The sequence below is a fragment of the Barbus barbus genome (genome assembly GCF_936440315.1).
Source record: "Barbus barbus genome assembly, chromosome: 12".
NCBI classification, from domain to species: Eukaryota; Metazoa; Chordata; class Actinopteri; order Cypriniformes; family Cyprinidae; genus Barbus; species Barbus barbus.
This window is the reverse complement of record NC_136740.1, coordinates 26959799-26976881: the sequence shown is the minus strand read 5'-3', so window position 1 is coordinate 26976881 and position 17083 is coordinate 26959799. Positions and strand designations below refer to the sequence as shown.

At 36.5% G+C, this 17083-nt stretch overlaps 1 protein-coding gene across 2 annotated transcripts in view; it reads left to right on the top strand.

The window, feature by feature from the left end:
• The window catches only part of LOC306877656 (zinc finger protein ZFPM2-like), a 160338-nt gene that overhangs the window by 136461 nt on the left and 6794 nt on the right, over positions 1-17083 (top strand). For both annotated transcript variants that reach the window (XM_079429554.1, XM_079429555.1), the window contains exon 6: positions 16295-16501. In XM_079429554.1, the coding sequence (XP_079285680.1) occupies positions 16295-16501 (207 nt within the window). The remainder of the gene's footprint in view (positions 1-16294; positions 16502-17083) is intronic.

Genomic DNA, 17083 nt, shown 5'->3' with positions numbered 1-17083 from the left:
TCAGCTAATGAGGAACCCAGCTACCATCAGGGCAAACTATTGGTCGGATTGTGTGCGGGCTGATTATTAATAAACAGCCCCAGTCTCTCTCTCTCTCTCTCTCTTTCTCCTTCAGCTAGAGAAGTTGTTTCCCATTAAGGATGAGAGTGAGCGAGGGTGTGGGTTTAAAAGTGCATGTTAATGCTGCACTGAAACAAAAGTTGAAAGCAGAAATGAGTTGAGATCAGGGGCTGGGAGGGTGGTGGTGGCTTCTGGGCAAGCGCGTCGTCCGCTAAGCGCTTGGTGCATTGAGCCTGGAGTCCCCTGCCCAAGCTTGACATTTAGAGTGATTTGGAGCAGATTAAGGCCGCATTAGTGCCGTGGCCTGTCAAAGGGCCGTTAATGAGGTGTGGGGGGCGTCCGGACTCAAATGATGGTCCCGGATTCGGGTTCAATGCACTATAGCTGGTGGAAACGATCAATAAACTCGGGCCGCACGCATCACAGCTGACCCGGAGACTTTCTCGGAGGATAACTGGACTGCTGTGACGCTCCTGCCAAAGTCTCCGGCTCGTCTCATTGGAGAGTGTCCTTTTAAACCTGCTTAGCTCAGCCAGCCAGAGAACGACTCGGCGAATGACGGCAGTGTGTTAGCCGCACCACTGGCTGTCCACAAATATCCATATTTAAATTAAATTGAGAAAAACCAAATCTATTCCGAGCGCTGGGTTTGGCAGGAGTTGAGGTATACTGTGAACTCTGCAAGACAAAAGCATGTCAGACTAAAAAATTTAGTTTTTTTTTTTTTTTTTTTTACATTTTTCGTAAATAATTGATTGACAAGTCAACTAGATTTTGTCAAATTTCTTTTCATATCTGTGTTTCCATGTTAGAAGAGTTGGCAAATTTGCCATGATTTGAAGCTTTTTTTGCAGTGTAGTTTCACACCTAAAATGGCAATAAACGTATAGACAGTTCAAAATCATAATTTCTTTTTTTTTAATGGTAGTTGATGACAATTTTTTTGTTTAATCAACTCCACAAGTATACTGTGTATATTTTAGTAACTGTAGTTTGGGTACCACTTCTTTAAAATGTTACCTTTTCATGAAAATGCAAGTTAAGGTAATTACATTGGATCAAAATGATTGACTTTATTGCACAGGTTATTTATTTTACTTTTTAGTATCCCCCCTCCACCTTGTTACACTTGTTCCTGGTCAAAATGACCACTGATTGATTGTTAAAAAAGAAAGAAATAATAATAATAATGAAATATATACATAATAATAATAATAATAATAATAAAATGTTTTAAAAAATAAATCAATTACATTTTATGTTATAAAATGCATAAAAAAGATCACTAGTTCATTGTACTGTAGATGCTTCTGCAATGAAGAAAATGCATTTTTAAAAGTGCAAATACTCCAAATTATAGCAATTTGTCAATATTTGTAATAATTTATACAAATTGTATGTATAAAAATTATTATATAAAAATGACTTTGGTCCAAATAATTGCAAACTAGATTATTCTGCAAACAAAATTAGCATTTGTGACTATTCAGAGTTTTTCCCACAAGTTTATACAAATTATAAACATTATTATTTAGAAAATGGCTTTGGTCCAAAAAAAAAAAACATGTTGCAGTCCACTTTATAAGAGTATAAGATGTTAACTACCCCATAAGTTTAAAATTAATATTGCAAAGTTTGATGCTTAAAAATGAATATTTTGAATGAAGTGCATACATTAGCTGCAAAATAAAAACACTGGCCATTTTGCATTGTTTTAGCATGTGCAAATGAAGGTTGCAGGTGTCATGCTGTTGCTGAAGAAATGCTTTATGATGATAATGAGAAGTTGGGTAATTTTCAGTCTCTGCCATCAGCCGTGAGAAGTTCACAGTCCCGCTGTTCAACGGCACCCAAACGGGGCCACCGCGCAGATAACGAACGGGTGACAATGTCACGTGCAGGTGGTAGCGGTCAATTACAGAGACGATTGAAACCACGAGCTAAATGAATCATTCAGACAGCATATCAAACGCAGCCGCCACAGACTGGCATGTTGCACGTGTGTGTGTGTGTTCATTTAAAAGATAAACAAAAGAGCAATCTGCAATCCACTGTCATTAAAGAACCAGAGAGATTTATGTATTTGACCCTCATCATATTTAAATGGCAGCATAAATAAAGTTCTCTTCAACTGTTGTTGGAGGATGGCAGTGTATCTGCAAGTCTCAACTAGACATGCTAGGATTACAGAAGCTACTTTAATACTGTAGCTTGCCAAGGTATAATCTACTCATAATTTAAAGTATAAGACTGTGAAAGCTGCTAACAAGAGGTATCTGACTATACTGCAGCTACTGTATTGTTACATGAATGTACAGTATATGTGCTTACTGCAAATTGCCCCCCAAAAAGCTTCAGTTTAGTAGAAGTAGTTTAGTAGAAGAGCTGATAAAAATGTAAAAAAAAAACTGTAAATGAATGCATGTAACTTGAATGCAATGTAAATCGCTTTGGATAAAAGCGTCTGCTAAATGCATAAATGTAAATGTAAGTAGTTGTTAATGAAAAAAAATATTTGATTGTATAAGTATATAGGCTATTATAAATCATAAATATTATAAATAATATATAATGTATATAAATAATTAACATAATAATTAATATATAGTTTAAATAATAATCAAATTATTTAAATAAATTATGAATTAAATTATTGTAAATATATATTATATTTTATACTAAAATATTATAAATTATAATATATACAATTATTTGAATATGTAAGCATATAATAATTCAAAAATTATTATATAATTATATAGGAGCATCACTGGCTAATTTACATAAAATATATAATTTTGTACAAAAAGAAAAATGTAAAATTTCGGATTTCAAATAAATCAGTAAAAATTAATGAATGAATTAAAAATAATTAAATAAAATCAATAAATCAATAAAAGTAGAATTATTATTTATTTTATAGCAAAATATACAGTGATGTAACATTACAAAAATTAGATATAAATTATATATTAAAAATACATAATATACAGTAATAGTGGGATATAATCAAACTAACATTACAATTATGGTATTTTAAGTGCTGTTTGAGTTCATTTAAAAAATTTCACAAAACTAAATCAGACTAATCAATGCGATGTAAAGCATGCAGTAAATCATGTAGTTGAATTAGTAGTGCGGCTACATTTTGTAAACTACTCCCCAACAGCTGATGATCAGTGAATTTTGTGCAGACAGAAGTGTGATGGTGGAAGCGAGGTAATGGACATCATAAAATTGAGTTGTACAAGGTGTGCTGCACATTTCATAGTTTTTTTTCCCATCCGCTTCTTTATGTGGAGGGAATAAAAGCCATCGGAAGAGACTTTCATCTCGGTAGGCCATGCGACAGCTAATCTTTCCCTCCTCTGCAACAACATTTCCACTCCAGTTCCTATCCACTCCAGATGTATTTGCTCTCTGCACCTGCTCGTGTCCCGTTAAGATTTAAACGGCAAACACAGAATGCCCAAGATAACCTGCACGCAGGGGCTTTTGGAGACACTTTACTCCCTCAACATTATTTTAAAAGAGCAGATCTGAGTGCTCCGCCGCCGCTCGAGAGAGACGCGATTATCTTTTGCGATCCCTCTGCGACGCACCGTGGCCATTCATCTCTCTCACACACACACACACACACATGCAAAGGCCTGATCTGAATTTCAGGATTTTGGCAGGTCTGACTGTAGCGTCTGCGTTGTGACTCTCTCTGATGAATCGCTCTCTGTTGTGTGGAATCCTGCAAATCCTGCTCTTCATCAAAGGCATTACTGTATATCACTGCACCCTTTTTGATGCAGCACATGTACGTCTGCTTTCTTTCTGACGTAGTGCAAGTCTTTAAACATGCTTAGAGTCTGTAGTTATTGACTCATTATGAATTGTTTCTTGTAACATTTTTCTCTGCTCTTTAATTAACTCATGGAGCTCTCAGTTATGTTTCAGTTGACTCTCAGTCTCTCAAGTCTGTCTTGAGTTCAAGTTCAAGTTTAGTTGTATAGCACTTTTTATGATACAAATCGTTGCAAAGCAGCTCTACAGGAAATTAAGTTTCCACAATATATTTATATATTGCAGAACCTTAATATATATAACTTATGGCAAAATTTGGTAATTCTGTATGTTGTCTGAGCGTTGGCATCCTCTGAGGTCCTCTGAGGGGTTGGCATTATCTTTTCTCAGGTGTTCGGTCATCTCAGATCATTTAAGGGTTGGATCCAGACTGAAGTTTCTGTAATTCCTAGTTACCATGGGATGTTAATCAATGTATAACAATCACAATATTAATCCCGTGGCAGAAACAGAAACAAATAGAGACATAATTAGCGTAGCTGCTGGTCTATCTAAGCAAAAATTATTTGTTTAACCCAAGCTAAAGAATAATAATAATGTGCATTTGATCAGATATAACAGCAGTACAAGATTATAAGATGCATTATGTGAATGCTTGGCTAAAGAGATGTGTCTTTAATCTAGATTTAAACAGAGAGAGTGTATCTGAACCCTGAACGTTATCAGGAAGGCTATTCCAGAGTTTGGGAGCCAAATGTGAAAAAGCTCTACCTCCTTTAGTGGACTTTGCTATCCTAGGTACTACCAAAAGTCCAGAGTTTTGCGTCCTTAGGGAGCGGGTTGGATTGTTGCGTGGTAGAAGACAAGTTAGGTACGCAGGAGCTAAACCATTTAGGGCTAAACCATTTATTGTAAATGATATGGAACTTAATAGGTAGCCAGTGCAGAGACTGTAAAATTGGGGTAATATGATCATATTTTCTTGACCCGGTAAGAACTCTAGCCGCTGCATTTTGGACTATCTGTAGCTTGTTTATTGAAGATGCAGGACAACCAGCTAGCAGTGCATTACAATAGTCCAGTCTAGAGGTCATGAATGCATGAACTAGCTTTTCTGCATCAGAAACAGGTAGCATGTTTCGAAGCTTGCCAATGTTTCTAAGATGGAAGAATGCTGTTTTTGTAACATGGGAAATATGATTTTAAAAGGACAAGTTGCTGTCTAATATAACACCCAGATTTTTGACTTTAGAGGACGTAACAAAATGACTTTAGAGGACGTAACTCTTGAGAGGAACAAAAATAGACAAATGAGGTCATTGTTGACATACAGGAGGAGTATAGCGCTATTAGATGAATGTGCATATCAGCTCTTTTATTTAGACTAGGAAGAATGTGATGAGAAATGTTCATTTTGAGATTTTTGATTTAGTGTTTTGGCAAAGCTAAACTCAGTTTGAGACATTTGGTTGTTTTTCTCTGGATACAAAAATGAGAAACTAGACTTTAGAAGTATTTTTTGATAACTGCTGATTAAGAGAAAGAAAAGAGATATTACAGATCACATTTGGGGATTTTTCAGACTGAAATAATATATATATATATATATATTTTTCAGCATCATTACTCCAGTGTCACAAGATCCTTCAGAAATTATTCCAATATGCTGATTTTTGATGTATTTTTATATAATTATCAATGTTAAAAACATAAAACAATATTTTGTGGAAACTGTGGTACATTAATTCAGGATTCTTTGATGAATAGAAAGTTAAAGAGAACTGCATTTATTTGAAAAAATTAATATTTTGTGGCATTATAAAAGTCTTTCCTGTCAATTTTCATAAATTTAAGTAAACAAAAAAGAATAAATGTTTTATTTTTTAAATTGAGATCTCTTATAAAAAAGAAAGTGCGACTAATAGCACTTAACAGTATTGCAAAAATTATAATTGTTTTTAAGTATGTTTCCTGTCTGTCACTACCTCATAGTCCCGCCCTAAACTCATCCTATTGGTTGAGCCAGCGTTCCTAGTTGGGATGCTCAAACAAACAGCAATGTTTTGATAGTGTCACAGTGTTTACACTTTTCTAAGGGAATCAGTCTACAAATTGCTCCCTTATAGTTGTCTGAATATTAAGCTGGGGCTGGAGAAATATTTTAACACTGGTATTTTATACAAATTAATTTCTTTTGACCTCTTGATGTAATGACCCTAATTGGTTCCCTCTCAGGCCAGTAAATCTGGACCCTGTATATTAAACACAGTAACTGTTTGCATTCTGCCTGTCAGGATTCTATTATGGAGTGTGCGGCGCTCCTTGTTTTGATACAGTGGTAATTTAAAGAGCGTCTTAATTGACTTGATTTCTTCCTGCATGCACCGCAGTGAGCCTTGTTGCTTTATTGGACCACACACAATGCGCCAAGTTCAATTTTACCATTCATAATGAATGCAGTCGTGCCATTCAAATGCAGCCATAAGCACACAGCAGATAAGAATTTAATTAAATGTAGATTAAAACCAAACAGGAAAACACACTCGCTGATAATTTTTTATCACATCCCCTGGTCATATTTTTTTTTCCCTCCTCCTTCACACTTTCAACTTGTTCTTCCTTGGGCTACAGGACTCTCTCCCTCTCTCTCTCTCTCTCTCTCTCTCTCTCTCTGTCTCTCTCTCTCTCTCTTTCTGTCTCCCTCTATCGCTTTGCGAAGCTGTGAAAGTGGAAGCACCTTGTGCATCTGGATTTTGGTGCCCTGATGAATGGAAATGCAAGACGGGGAGCGGCGCTGGTTTAATCAGCGGAGGGAAGGAGAAATGAGGGGCAGGAGGAGGAGGGGAGAATCACAAACTTAACATGAGCCGAATTACACGCACAAACAAAATGTCATAGTGACACGTCTGCTGTATAATATCGATTTACACTGACGCATAGCTGCAAATGCAACATGCATATCTCTGTCGTTTCGGCATGAAAGCATCATGATTTTATATGAACAGTGGCTCCAAAAAGTATTTTGACATTATATTACACTTTTGTGTGTGTGTATGTGTATATACATATATATATACAGTATATTGTTATTGTTGTTAAATTGTTTGCCGTTTACCGTTACTATTTAAAATATTTTTTGTTTAAAGTTAAAAAAAAATATTAATATCTTTCTTTTTAATAAATGACACTCGGTTTTGTTATATAATGCAATGATTCAGCCATTTTTAAGCATGTGTGAAATGTACAAATACTTGGAGCCACTGTATATGAAGCAAATAAAAACAATTTATAATTAATTATTCTTAAATTAGTAAATTAGTCTTATTCTTAAATTAATAAATTAGTCTTTATTTGCTGTATATTAAGACATTTTATTTTTCATTTATTTTCACAACAATATAAACTTTTTAACCATCGTGTTTTATGCAACTCAAAGGATTAAATCTGCATAAATGTTATGAAATGTTGAGTGTTTTGTAGAAGTGGCTCACTGGACTAGCACAAGGAGTTTAGCAGATGTTTTGCGCTCATTAAAATGTTCCTGTATTCAGCATATCCTGAGCTACAGAGTATGTTTGAGCCTGAAAAAAGCAGAACGTTCCCCATCTGGCGTATTTATCCCTGTAAATATTTTGGGATATATTTGGGTTTGTTTTTGACACCTTTCCAAACTCTTTTGCTATTTTGTGTCATTTTCCAAAGCGTACTGCGAAGTGAAGCCTTTCAACGCATATAGAGAAGTTTTAATGATGCTGTAGACATCAGCAGGAAGGATTTTCATTTCAAAACAGTCCCTTTTCCGCTTTATTTCTTCTCCTGGGATGACTGTCTTGCCGCACACACACACACACACCAGCTGAAGTGGGCACACCCTGGCACAGTGTTTCCACCAGTGCCCATTCCACGTTTGCTGTGGATACCAGGGCTGGTGTGTGCTGCGGCGAGACCCAGCGAATCTGTTCCACTCTATTACCCTCGTGCCTGCCGCCCACCTTTACTGTGGGGAAAAGAGCAATTTCCTGTCGCAGTCTGTTTGATCAAGTGCTAAACCCTTATGATCAATAGAGAGACAGATGTCAGCTCCAGATGGCCGTGTGGCAGTACCTGGGGCAGTGGACGGGCCGTGCCAGGACGACAGCATGGCACTGTGCAAGGGCAGCAGTGTCCTCCCTCCGCACCAGCCGACAAACGCAATTAGATCCTTTAGCCGCTGACTGTTTATTTCAGACGCTCGAAGCGACGGCGGACGTAATTAGCTCACGCTTTGCGCAATATGTGGAATTACAGAAGAGTCGTGGTGCAGGCGTTCGGGTTTCTTGGGTAGAATTGTACAGTAGGTGATGTCTTTCTGTGCCATTGGCATTATGACAAAAATAATCTGCCTTCAAACAGGTTCCCAAACACTCCTTCATCCGCCATTGGTCAGACAAACAATGAGTCTATGGTTTACTACAGGGGTTCACAAACTTCTTTTTTTGTCAGCAGAACCCCTTGGATGCACTGGTTTTTAGGAACCCAATCAAATGTATTATTATTATTATTACATTTGGTTGGGTTGTTTGAACTCTAATTACAATATACAATTACAGTTACAATATCTAATTATATATATTACCATTGTAAATTACAATTGTACTGTAAAAGTATTATTATTATTATTATTTGTTTAGGAACCCAATCAAATTGAATCATTTATTAATAATAAAAAATTATGATAAATTATTTATAAATAAATAATAATTATTATTATAGTTATTTTGTATTTTGTATAGTTTTTTGTTACAAAAATGAAGCCAGAAATATATTACTGTAAATTACAATTGTACAATTATAAAAATTAATATTTGATCATTATAATGACAATTGTATTTTACACTACAAGTTTTTAATTTTTATCTTACAAACCATCAACCTATAAATATCAACCTATAAAAATCCTTGTGCTTTTATTTTGGCTGAAAATAAAAATATTGTAAATGTTGGCAGAATGTAAAAATGTTGCCCGCCCACAAAAATGATGGAAATTACACAAATGTGTAAATAAAGCGAACCTAGCACATGCTGCGTTCCCAAGTGAACATTAAACTTGCAGTACATGCAGAGATGGAGTTTGCTGAATTTACTGTGAATGCCATGTTTCTCTTTAAAACAAGCAGAGCATCTACAGTTATTTAAATAAATTATGGCCTATGTTTTGATAATTGCACTAATGAATATAGCGACTATCGGGCAGCCCCTTATATTTATTTTAATTTACATTGGATATAATTCATTACTAGCGTTTCATCTACACACAAACCCCCTGCAGTTCCCTCATGAACCCCCAGGGGTTCGCAAACCCGCATTTGGGAAACCCTGGTTTACTGTATTATTATAAAAAAGACACGCTTTATCCTCAAACGCCTCTTTTTCCAGAATGCACTTCCACTGCGAGACATCTTTGTCAGCTCTCCTCCTGCGATTTGTCCATGTTGCAGCGATCTGTCATCTTCCAAAATGGTTGACAGGTGCATCAATCTGGCTCAATCTCCCACGAAAAAACGCCACTGCCAGACGGCCCGAGTCGAGGTTTCCAAAGAGGAGAAAGAGCCATTTTTCCAGGCCGTGCATTTGCATGAGGGCAAGCGTCCACGGGCCCATGTGGCACGGGGACGGAGCCATGTTGGAAGAGAGCGGTCCCGCTGGAGCCCGGCCGTTCACCTGCTCCCCAGCGTGGAGCATGCTGGGAAGGGGACGCGGGCCACCGACCACAGCTGGGGGTCTGCTGCGCAGCTCAACACTACCGCTCCCCGCTGCCACGAAGGCGTGACGTCCCATTAACGCTGATGGTCAAGACGGGTGGCATGTGTGTGTCCCTCCCAGCGGGGGCCGCAGTAAACACATGTCGACTAGCCGCAACCAAAATGCAGTAACCTGACGAAGTGAGCACTTCATGTTTGCTCAACGCTCTCTTTTACTCTCGAGTATTTCGAATCTGCAATGAGAATATTAACAAGATTTCTTACAATGAGTGAGCTAATCTATGCCGCTTCCCATGAAAAGTAGATCACGTTCTATTTTTATTTTTTTCCATAATAATGCATGTACACAAAATGTGTAATTTCAAGCCAAATATATTTATTTTCCGCTGCGGGATGCTTCCTTTTCATCCAAAAATGCTTTTGCAACATTCATGTGATGAGTAAACAAAGTTTGGGCTTGACGTTAAACTGATGAGCGGATGTGTTTTTAATGCTAATTCTCATCACAGCTGTTGCTGTAAACACAGTAAATTAAAGCTTTTGTCAGTGTGATTCTCAAATCGGCAAATGAAAAGTACTTCTAAAGGGATTTGTCAAAATCAGCTTTTAATCATTAAATAAACATCACATTTTGACTATTATAAATCATTCAGTATTATAAACACATTTCTGTATCTGATGGGAGTTAGAAACCTGTAGTGTTTTGAGCTGGAATTTATAATATTGAGAAGAATTTCATATTTCCTTTTGCTCTGTCATTCCAGATAGTCGGGAATTACTGTACTCTGTCTGCCACAGTCTACTATATGATACTGCACTAATGCAATACTGCATTTCACACCACAACATAACATGTACTGTACTACTCTACACAGTACTATACTGCATTACATTAATGCATATATTTTAGACTTTTTATGCTAATATCAATACTGTCATTTTATTTACTTGAACTCTTCCACAAATGTGCATCCCATCTGCAAAGAATGTAAGCACGTGTACAATAATTCCCATTTATGCTTCAGAAAATACTGTAAAACAGTCACTACAAGACAAAGAAATGGTTGAAATGCTTAGAAAAAACTCTTTTCGGGGAAACAAGGAGGGGACAAGTAGCTGTGTCTGAGATTGGATTGGTCTCGTGTTGTTTTGGGGATGAGCAGAGTGAGCTCTGATAGGTCAGATCTGTATTACAGTATGGGAACAGTGCCCCCTTATGGCCATACACAGTGATTGTTGACATTGAGACAGAGCATAGCCTGATGGCTTATCAGTAACATGACTCCCTTATTTAGACTTGTATTGTTTTTTTGTTGTTGTTGTTTTTTATCTTAATAATTAATTACTGAGGTTCGAAGTGTAGATGTGCATTCACATTTAGTTCAAAATTAGTGTTAGCATTTCATTGCTGGACTGAGTTCAGTCTTATCCAGGCAAGGTTTTTTCGAAGCCAGCATGAAATGCAACCACATTTAACTTCCATAATCGGATGCATTTCCAAGTGAAACACAATACTCAACTAAAAAGAATGTAGGGAGGGAATTGGTTTTATCCATTGGAAACGGATTGAATTTGAAATTACTCCATGTGGTAAACCACTTACACTCAATATGACCAGGAACATGCTTTACAAAAGCAAAAAGTATCCATTTTTTCATTTTATTTTGATTTTGTAACTTATTTTGTTGGTCATTTTAGGACCTCTGTGTTGGTTTCCTTTTTATTCAGTTTTTAAATTGGAACATCTATTTCTCAGGACAAAATATGAGCAACTATTCAGTCAATTGTTGTTTGCTGGTATTAGATTATTTTTAAGCCTTTTATTCTGATGTAGAGACAATCTTTTGTGTGTTTTTAACTACTTGAAGCCTAGAGGTCTCAAAATACTTCATATTAGCAGCTTATTGCATGCTGCTTGCTAGTAAAGTTAAAGTTATGAGATGCATTGTTCTGTTTTAATAACTAATTTAGGGCAATGATTTTATTGGCATTTATTTTTCCCCCTACTGTCCAATCAGAACAACCTGCAACCTACCATTTAACAACTGCACTTTACTTATTTTTTTTATTAATATTATTATTATTAGCCTCTAGTTCATAATAAGGAAAAACAGAGGATGACAAAGTCATAATTACATGTCATTCCTTACATAAGGTTACAGGAAAGAGGAAGTGGAGAATATATATATATATATAATGTTTTTTTTTTTTGCTCCAGCTTTGCATGTAGTGAATGAATTACTGAATGTCTGAAGGTAAACGCCTGCCTGATCTTTCTGGAAGGATGACATACAATTTAAACATCAAATACACACAAAATATAAAGAATACATTTGCCTTCCTTTGTCCCAGATTCATTTTTAGCAGTGTCATTTTTGGCGTAGCGTTAAGGTTTGCGCTCCACACCGCCGTTACGGCTCCTGATGCAGCCATTTGTCCGGACAGATGGGAGAAACAAACACGGATATGTTTAACTATGCATTTTACAGCAAACTATTAAAGTCTTTCACTGTTTACACATGCAAACATTTGAGTAGCTGTCCTCCGGCAAGTTCATTAGCCAACCCTTCTGTCGGCTTTTGCCACGAAAAGACAGAAAGAGAAAGCAAACGAGAGCTAGAAAGGCTTGTTTTGTGCTTTTACAACACGCTCAATCTTTTAAAGTGATCATTCAAAGTGCTCGTGCCCTGCGTTAGGCGCCTTTGAGGGCTTCGGTCTGCGGCTCATCCTGGTGCGTTTGATTAGAACGGTGCAGACTTACACATGTAATTGCACAACGCTGAACCCTCCTGTAATTCCTTTATGTGAACATCTTTAAGTAAGTGTTTAAAAGCATCATTAGTGCAAACGAGGGGAGAGCTTGGGCTGCGAGGACGAGTCCGCGCTAGTGGATTCTATAGTGTGAGATTGTATGAAAAGAAGCTTTTTTTAAAGTTATCTGGACTGTGTACAGGATACCGGGTTTTGATTGTTTTAATGAAGCAGCTGGCTTATTGTGTGTCCTTAATTCCTCCATTGTTTTTGGAATATGTCAGTTCTTTATTCTTTTATCAGGTGCGCTGCAGGAGGACAGAGACAATAGGCTTCATTGCGGCTGCATTGGCCGCGGCACAAAGGCCTTCTGCTGCAGACAGCTCTCAGGCGAAAGCAACACGGCGCTGGCTACGCTTTTCAGCCGGGGTCCCGTGTCTCCTGCGCGTGCACTCTAACTTTAGGGCCGCCCATCGACCTGTGTTTTTCAGTGTGTGAACTTACAATGGCACAGACAGGAAGTCTTCATCCCAGCTGTGGATGTTCTTTAAGTTGGACTTTTTGACCCTGCGAGCACCTTGAGTTGAGGAGGAGAATCGGTTGGAAATGTTTCTACACTCATTTAATTTCAAAGAAGCTGGCCTGACCGCCCACACCTGCGAAGGGTTCGAGCCAGCCTTTTGTTAATCACTGCATGAAGTTAGGCTGTGTTTGACATAGAATATTGGCATATTACTCTTATTATTTCTGAAGTATTTAAAAGACTCACATTATGTTGCACACCATGCAATTTTTCTCTCTTTTTTACTAGATTGTCAAAAGTTAAGAATGTTTTAACAAAATCTGATTAAAAATGCAAACCTTTTATTTCCAAGATGATAATGGGCAGCTGTGCTTTTTAACTGGTAGGTTGCAAGTATGTTCTGATAGGGTCACAGAATTGTAGGGGAAATGCTAAATACTAATAATTAAAAATGCAACTAACCATATAATTATGGATATTAATAGCAAAATACATAGGAGAAAGCATTTTCCTTAACTTTTGCTGTTGAGGTCAAAGGTCATCCATCCAGTGTTTTTTCATCTGTCATTAGTTGCTGAGAGTATGAAAGCATCAAAGTTTAGAGAAATTTAGGAACTACATTTTGATTTTAAATAATATATAATTTTTTTTGTAATTTAATATTATATATCAGTATTATATATTATATATCAATTCTGTATTTATCTTTGCATTTAAAAAATGTCATGATAATTTAGCATTTGCTGATATTTGTTGACCTTATTAATGATAATGTATTTATATTTATAATAATTCCCAGTTTAAAGCACATTCATATTTTAAATTATACTTTTTGTTAACTGAAACTAAAACAATCATTAACAATTATTATGAACCGTTTTTTTAATCAAATTTATTAATGATTGATGATAAATGAAAATGATAAAAGTTGCCCTGGCAACTCCCTGAAATAAATGAGTTTAAATTGAAATACTAATTACCAAAAGTAAAGTAAAATAAATAAATAAATAAAATGAGAAAAGCACATAACAAAATTAACTTTAAAATTAAAATGAAAACTTTATAAACATAAAAGCTAATTCTAAATATTAATAAATACTGCAATTTTATATAAATAATACTAAAAATAACACTTGTATGTTACTCTGTGATGCGTTGGATTGCCACTTGATGTCCGGTGTAGAATCTTAAAATCTGAAGCAAAACCTCACCTTGCAGCCGCAAAAACATCTGCATCGGAGAAGGACATGACAGCAACACTAATATTGTTCTGATATTTATTACACCTAATTTCTGGGCAGTCTCAAAGTTTGCCAGTGATCCATTTTCTTGTATGTAAAGTGCTTTGAGTACCTAGAAAAGCGCTATATAAATGTAACTTATTATTATTGTTTTGACACAACTCATAAGCCATCCCACAATGCAGCAGCGCCCTGCATACATCACATTTCTGCCTCCTTTTCTAGTGCAAGTAATGAGTTCTTCATGCAGCTTCCAGCAGTACTCTGAGAAGGCAGAGGTGACCTGCGCCCTCCTGCTGGTGCAGGTGACAGTTTTGATCTGCGCTGATGGCGACGGCAGTTTTTGTTATTTTAATTAGGAGATAAGGAAGGAGAGAGCCTCTCCAGGCAGTGTGTGGTGTGTGACAGGATCCTGCTGATGAAGAGGACCCGTCTGAAGAGTGTGTCTCCCCGCTGCAGATTCACACCATGATAAGCTGCTCTTTCAGGCAGCAGTCGCGCATTTCTGACACAGAAGCTTTCACAGTCAGTACCTGCATAGAAAGCCATTTATTCTCCAACTTTATTCTTTTTATATATCTGATCTGATTGTATGATATCTTTCATTTTTGAGCACCCCTTGAAAATACAGTGATTATTTCATCCTAAGATTTATCCTTAAATGTGTGCTTGTTAGCTTATTTTTATTAGACCGCTAATTGTCCAGAAATGTAGTTGAATAGTCAATGAGTCAAATGACTCACACTGGTGCTGTATCATTCTTTCAGACCGTTTCAGTGATTACATTCCCTTTCTTTTTCTCTCCTTACCTATCCAACAGCTGCTCTGAAAGTGCAGCTCATCTTCCTCTCTGAAGCTCCGTCAGTGTGTTTGTACATCTCTAACTGAGAGCTTTAATTAATTGTCCAGCTTCCCTACTGAAACAATGTCCTAATTCTGCCATTTAGCATCTGCGTATCATCATTTATCTCAGAAGCCAGATTTTTTTGTAAATAGTCATATTTAAAATTTTAATCTCTTGAATGGCAAATGAAGTGCGGCTGAAATCCGTCCGTGTGCGATGATCAATGCTATCTGAGCTTAAACCCTTCGCTGACTTCCCGTCTATCCCTTCTCCCCTCTTTTCTTTTCTGAATGTATTCCGAGAGTGTTTGATCTGAACTCAAATGTTAGATGTACAGTAGACCGTAAATACACACCATCCCTTTAGAGCAACATGATTAATTAAAGATGAAGTGTGTAACATCATGAAAATTACAAAAATAGTGATTTGTTTGTATTATTTCCTGAATGCTCCCCAAATTCTTTTAGGGAGCATTTGCCATTTTTCCAGCAAAACTTCTTTATGAATTTAAGGCTGTCCTGTATGTGTATGGCATTTTCCTGTTTAATTATAATACCTGTATAATTTCCAGTAAACTTAGCGTTTGATGCAAAAAAATAAATAAATGTGTGGAAAATATATAATAATTTATATAATTTTAATAAAATAATATTAAAATAAATGTTAAATAATACATGCAAAAACTATAGAATAAAATCTATTCTAAACTACTACTTAGAATTTTAAATAGAATACTATAGACTAAAGTTCAAACGTTTGGGGTTGATTTTTTATGTTTTTAAAAGAAGTCTCTTATGATCTCCAAAGCTGCATTTATTTGATACAGTAAAAACTGTAAAATATTATTATAATTTTAAATAACCGTTTTCTATTTTAATATATAATTTATTCCTGTGAAGACACAGATGAATTTTCAGCATCATTACTCCAGTCTTCAGTGAAATCATTCTAATATGCTGATTTGGTGCTAAAGAAATATTTTGAAAACAGTTGCTCTGCTTAATACTTTGTTAGAAACCATAATAAATTTCTTTAAGATTCTTTGATGAATACCAAGTTCAAAAAGTTTAAAACATTTATTTGAAATATTTTTACTATGCCGAATATTAAGACGGAAGGAGAGAAGTAGATTAACATTAATTTTATTAAATTAAAATTACTCACTTCATCTTTAAAGAATCATGAGTAATTAATTTTCTTTTAACTTAATTTAAATGCATCATAAATATGATCCAACTACTCCATGTTTAAATCAGTTTTTACATGTGAAGCATTTGCACACTTTTTAAACTCGAGTGTCTAAATGCAGCAGTGATAATGTGTGTTTTCTTGTCTCACGCAGGTGGTCAGTTGTGGTGCACCACGACAAAGAACATAATGGAAGGGGAAGAGCTGGTGGCATTCGCAGTGGACTTTGACTCTCGATTGCAGGCGGTCAATCACATGTCTATCGGTGAGGGCATGTACCCAGCACGCCTTCTGGACACCATCCAGCTCCTGCCCCAGCAAGCTGCCATGGCCTCCATATTACCTACAGCTATAGTCAACAGTAAGCCCTGCTTCTGTTTACACACAAGGTCAATAACTGTCCACAGGCATCATAAACATGTATGCAGCGAATCAAAACTAATAACTGTCAACATACTTTTACAATGAGGCCGTACGGTTGAGTCTCGCCATAAAACTTGGCCGCAATATTGCTGCATATGGGGTCTCACCTGTTCCCGCGGCTGCACCGTTGAGCTCTCCAACCAATCATTTGAGCCAGTGTTACACACGCACATATTACACTGAAAACAGAGGATGCTGGAGTTATTCACAGATTAACCTCTGCTGGAGGAACGTGATGTTCTGCCCTTCAGTTTAGGGGTACAGTAAACATATCTGGACTCTGACCAACCTTGTAATTGCAAAATTCAAGCCATTTGCAAATACTTTGTTTGTTGACTTTATCAGGGAAGTCTAGAGTTCAGCTTGACACAGAGGATGATGCTAGCAGATGGTGCAATGTTTTCATTTGCCCTTGAGGAAAGGGCACAAGCCTACTGGAATCATCTCTGTTGCCATGCAACATCACAGCAGAAATGTCATTTAAAACTGTTATTTGTGCCGTCCATGTGAACTGCATAAA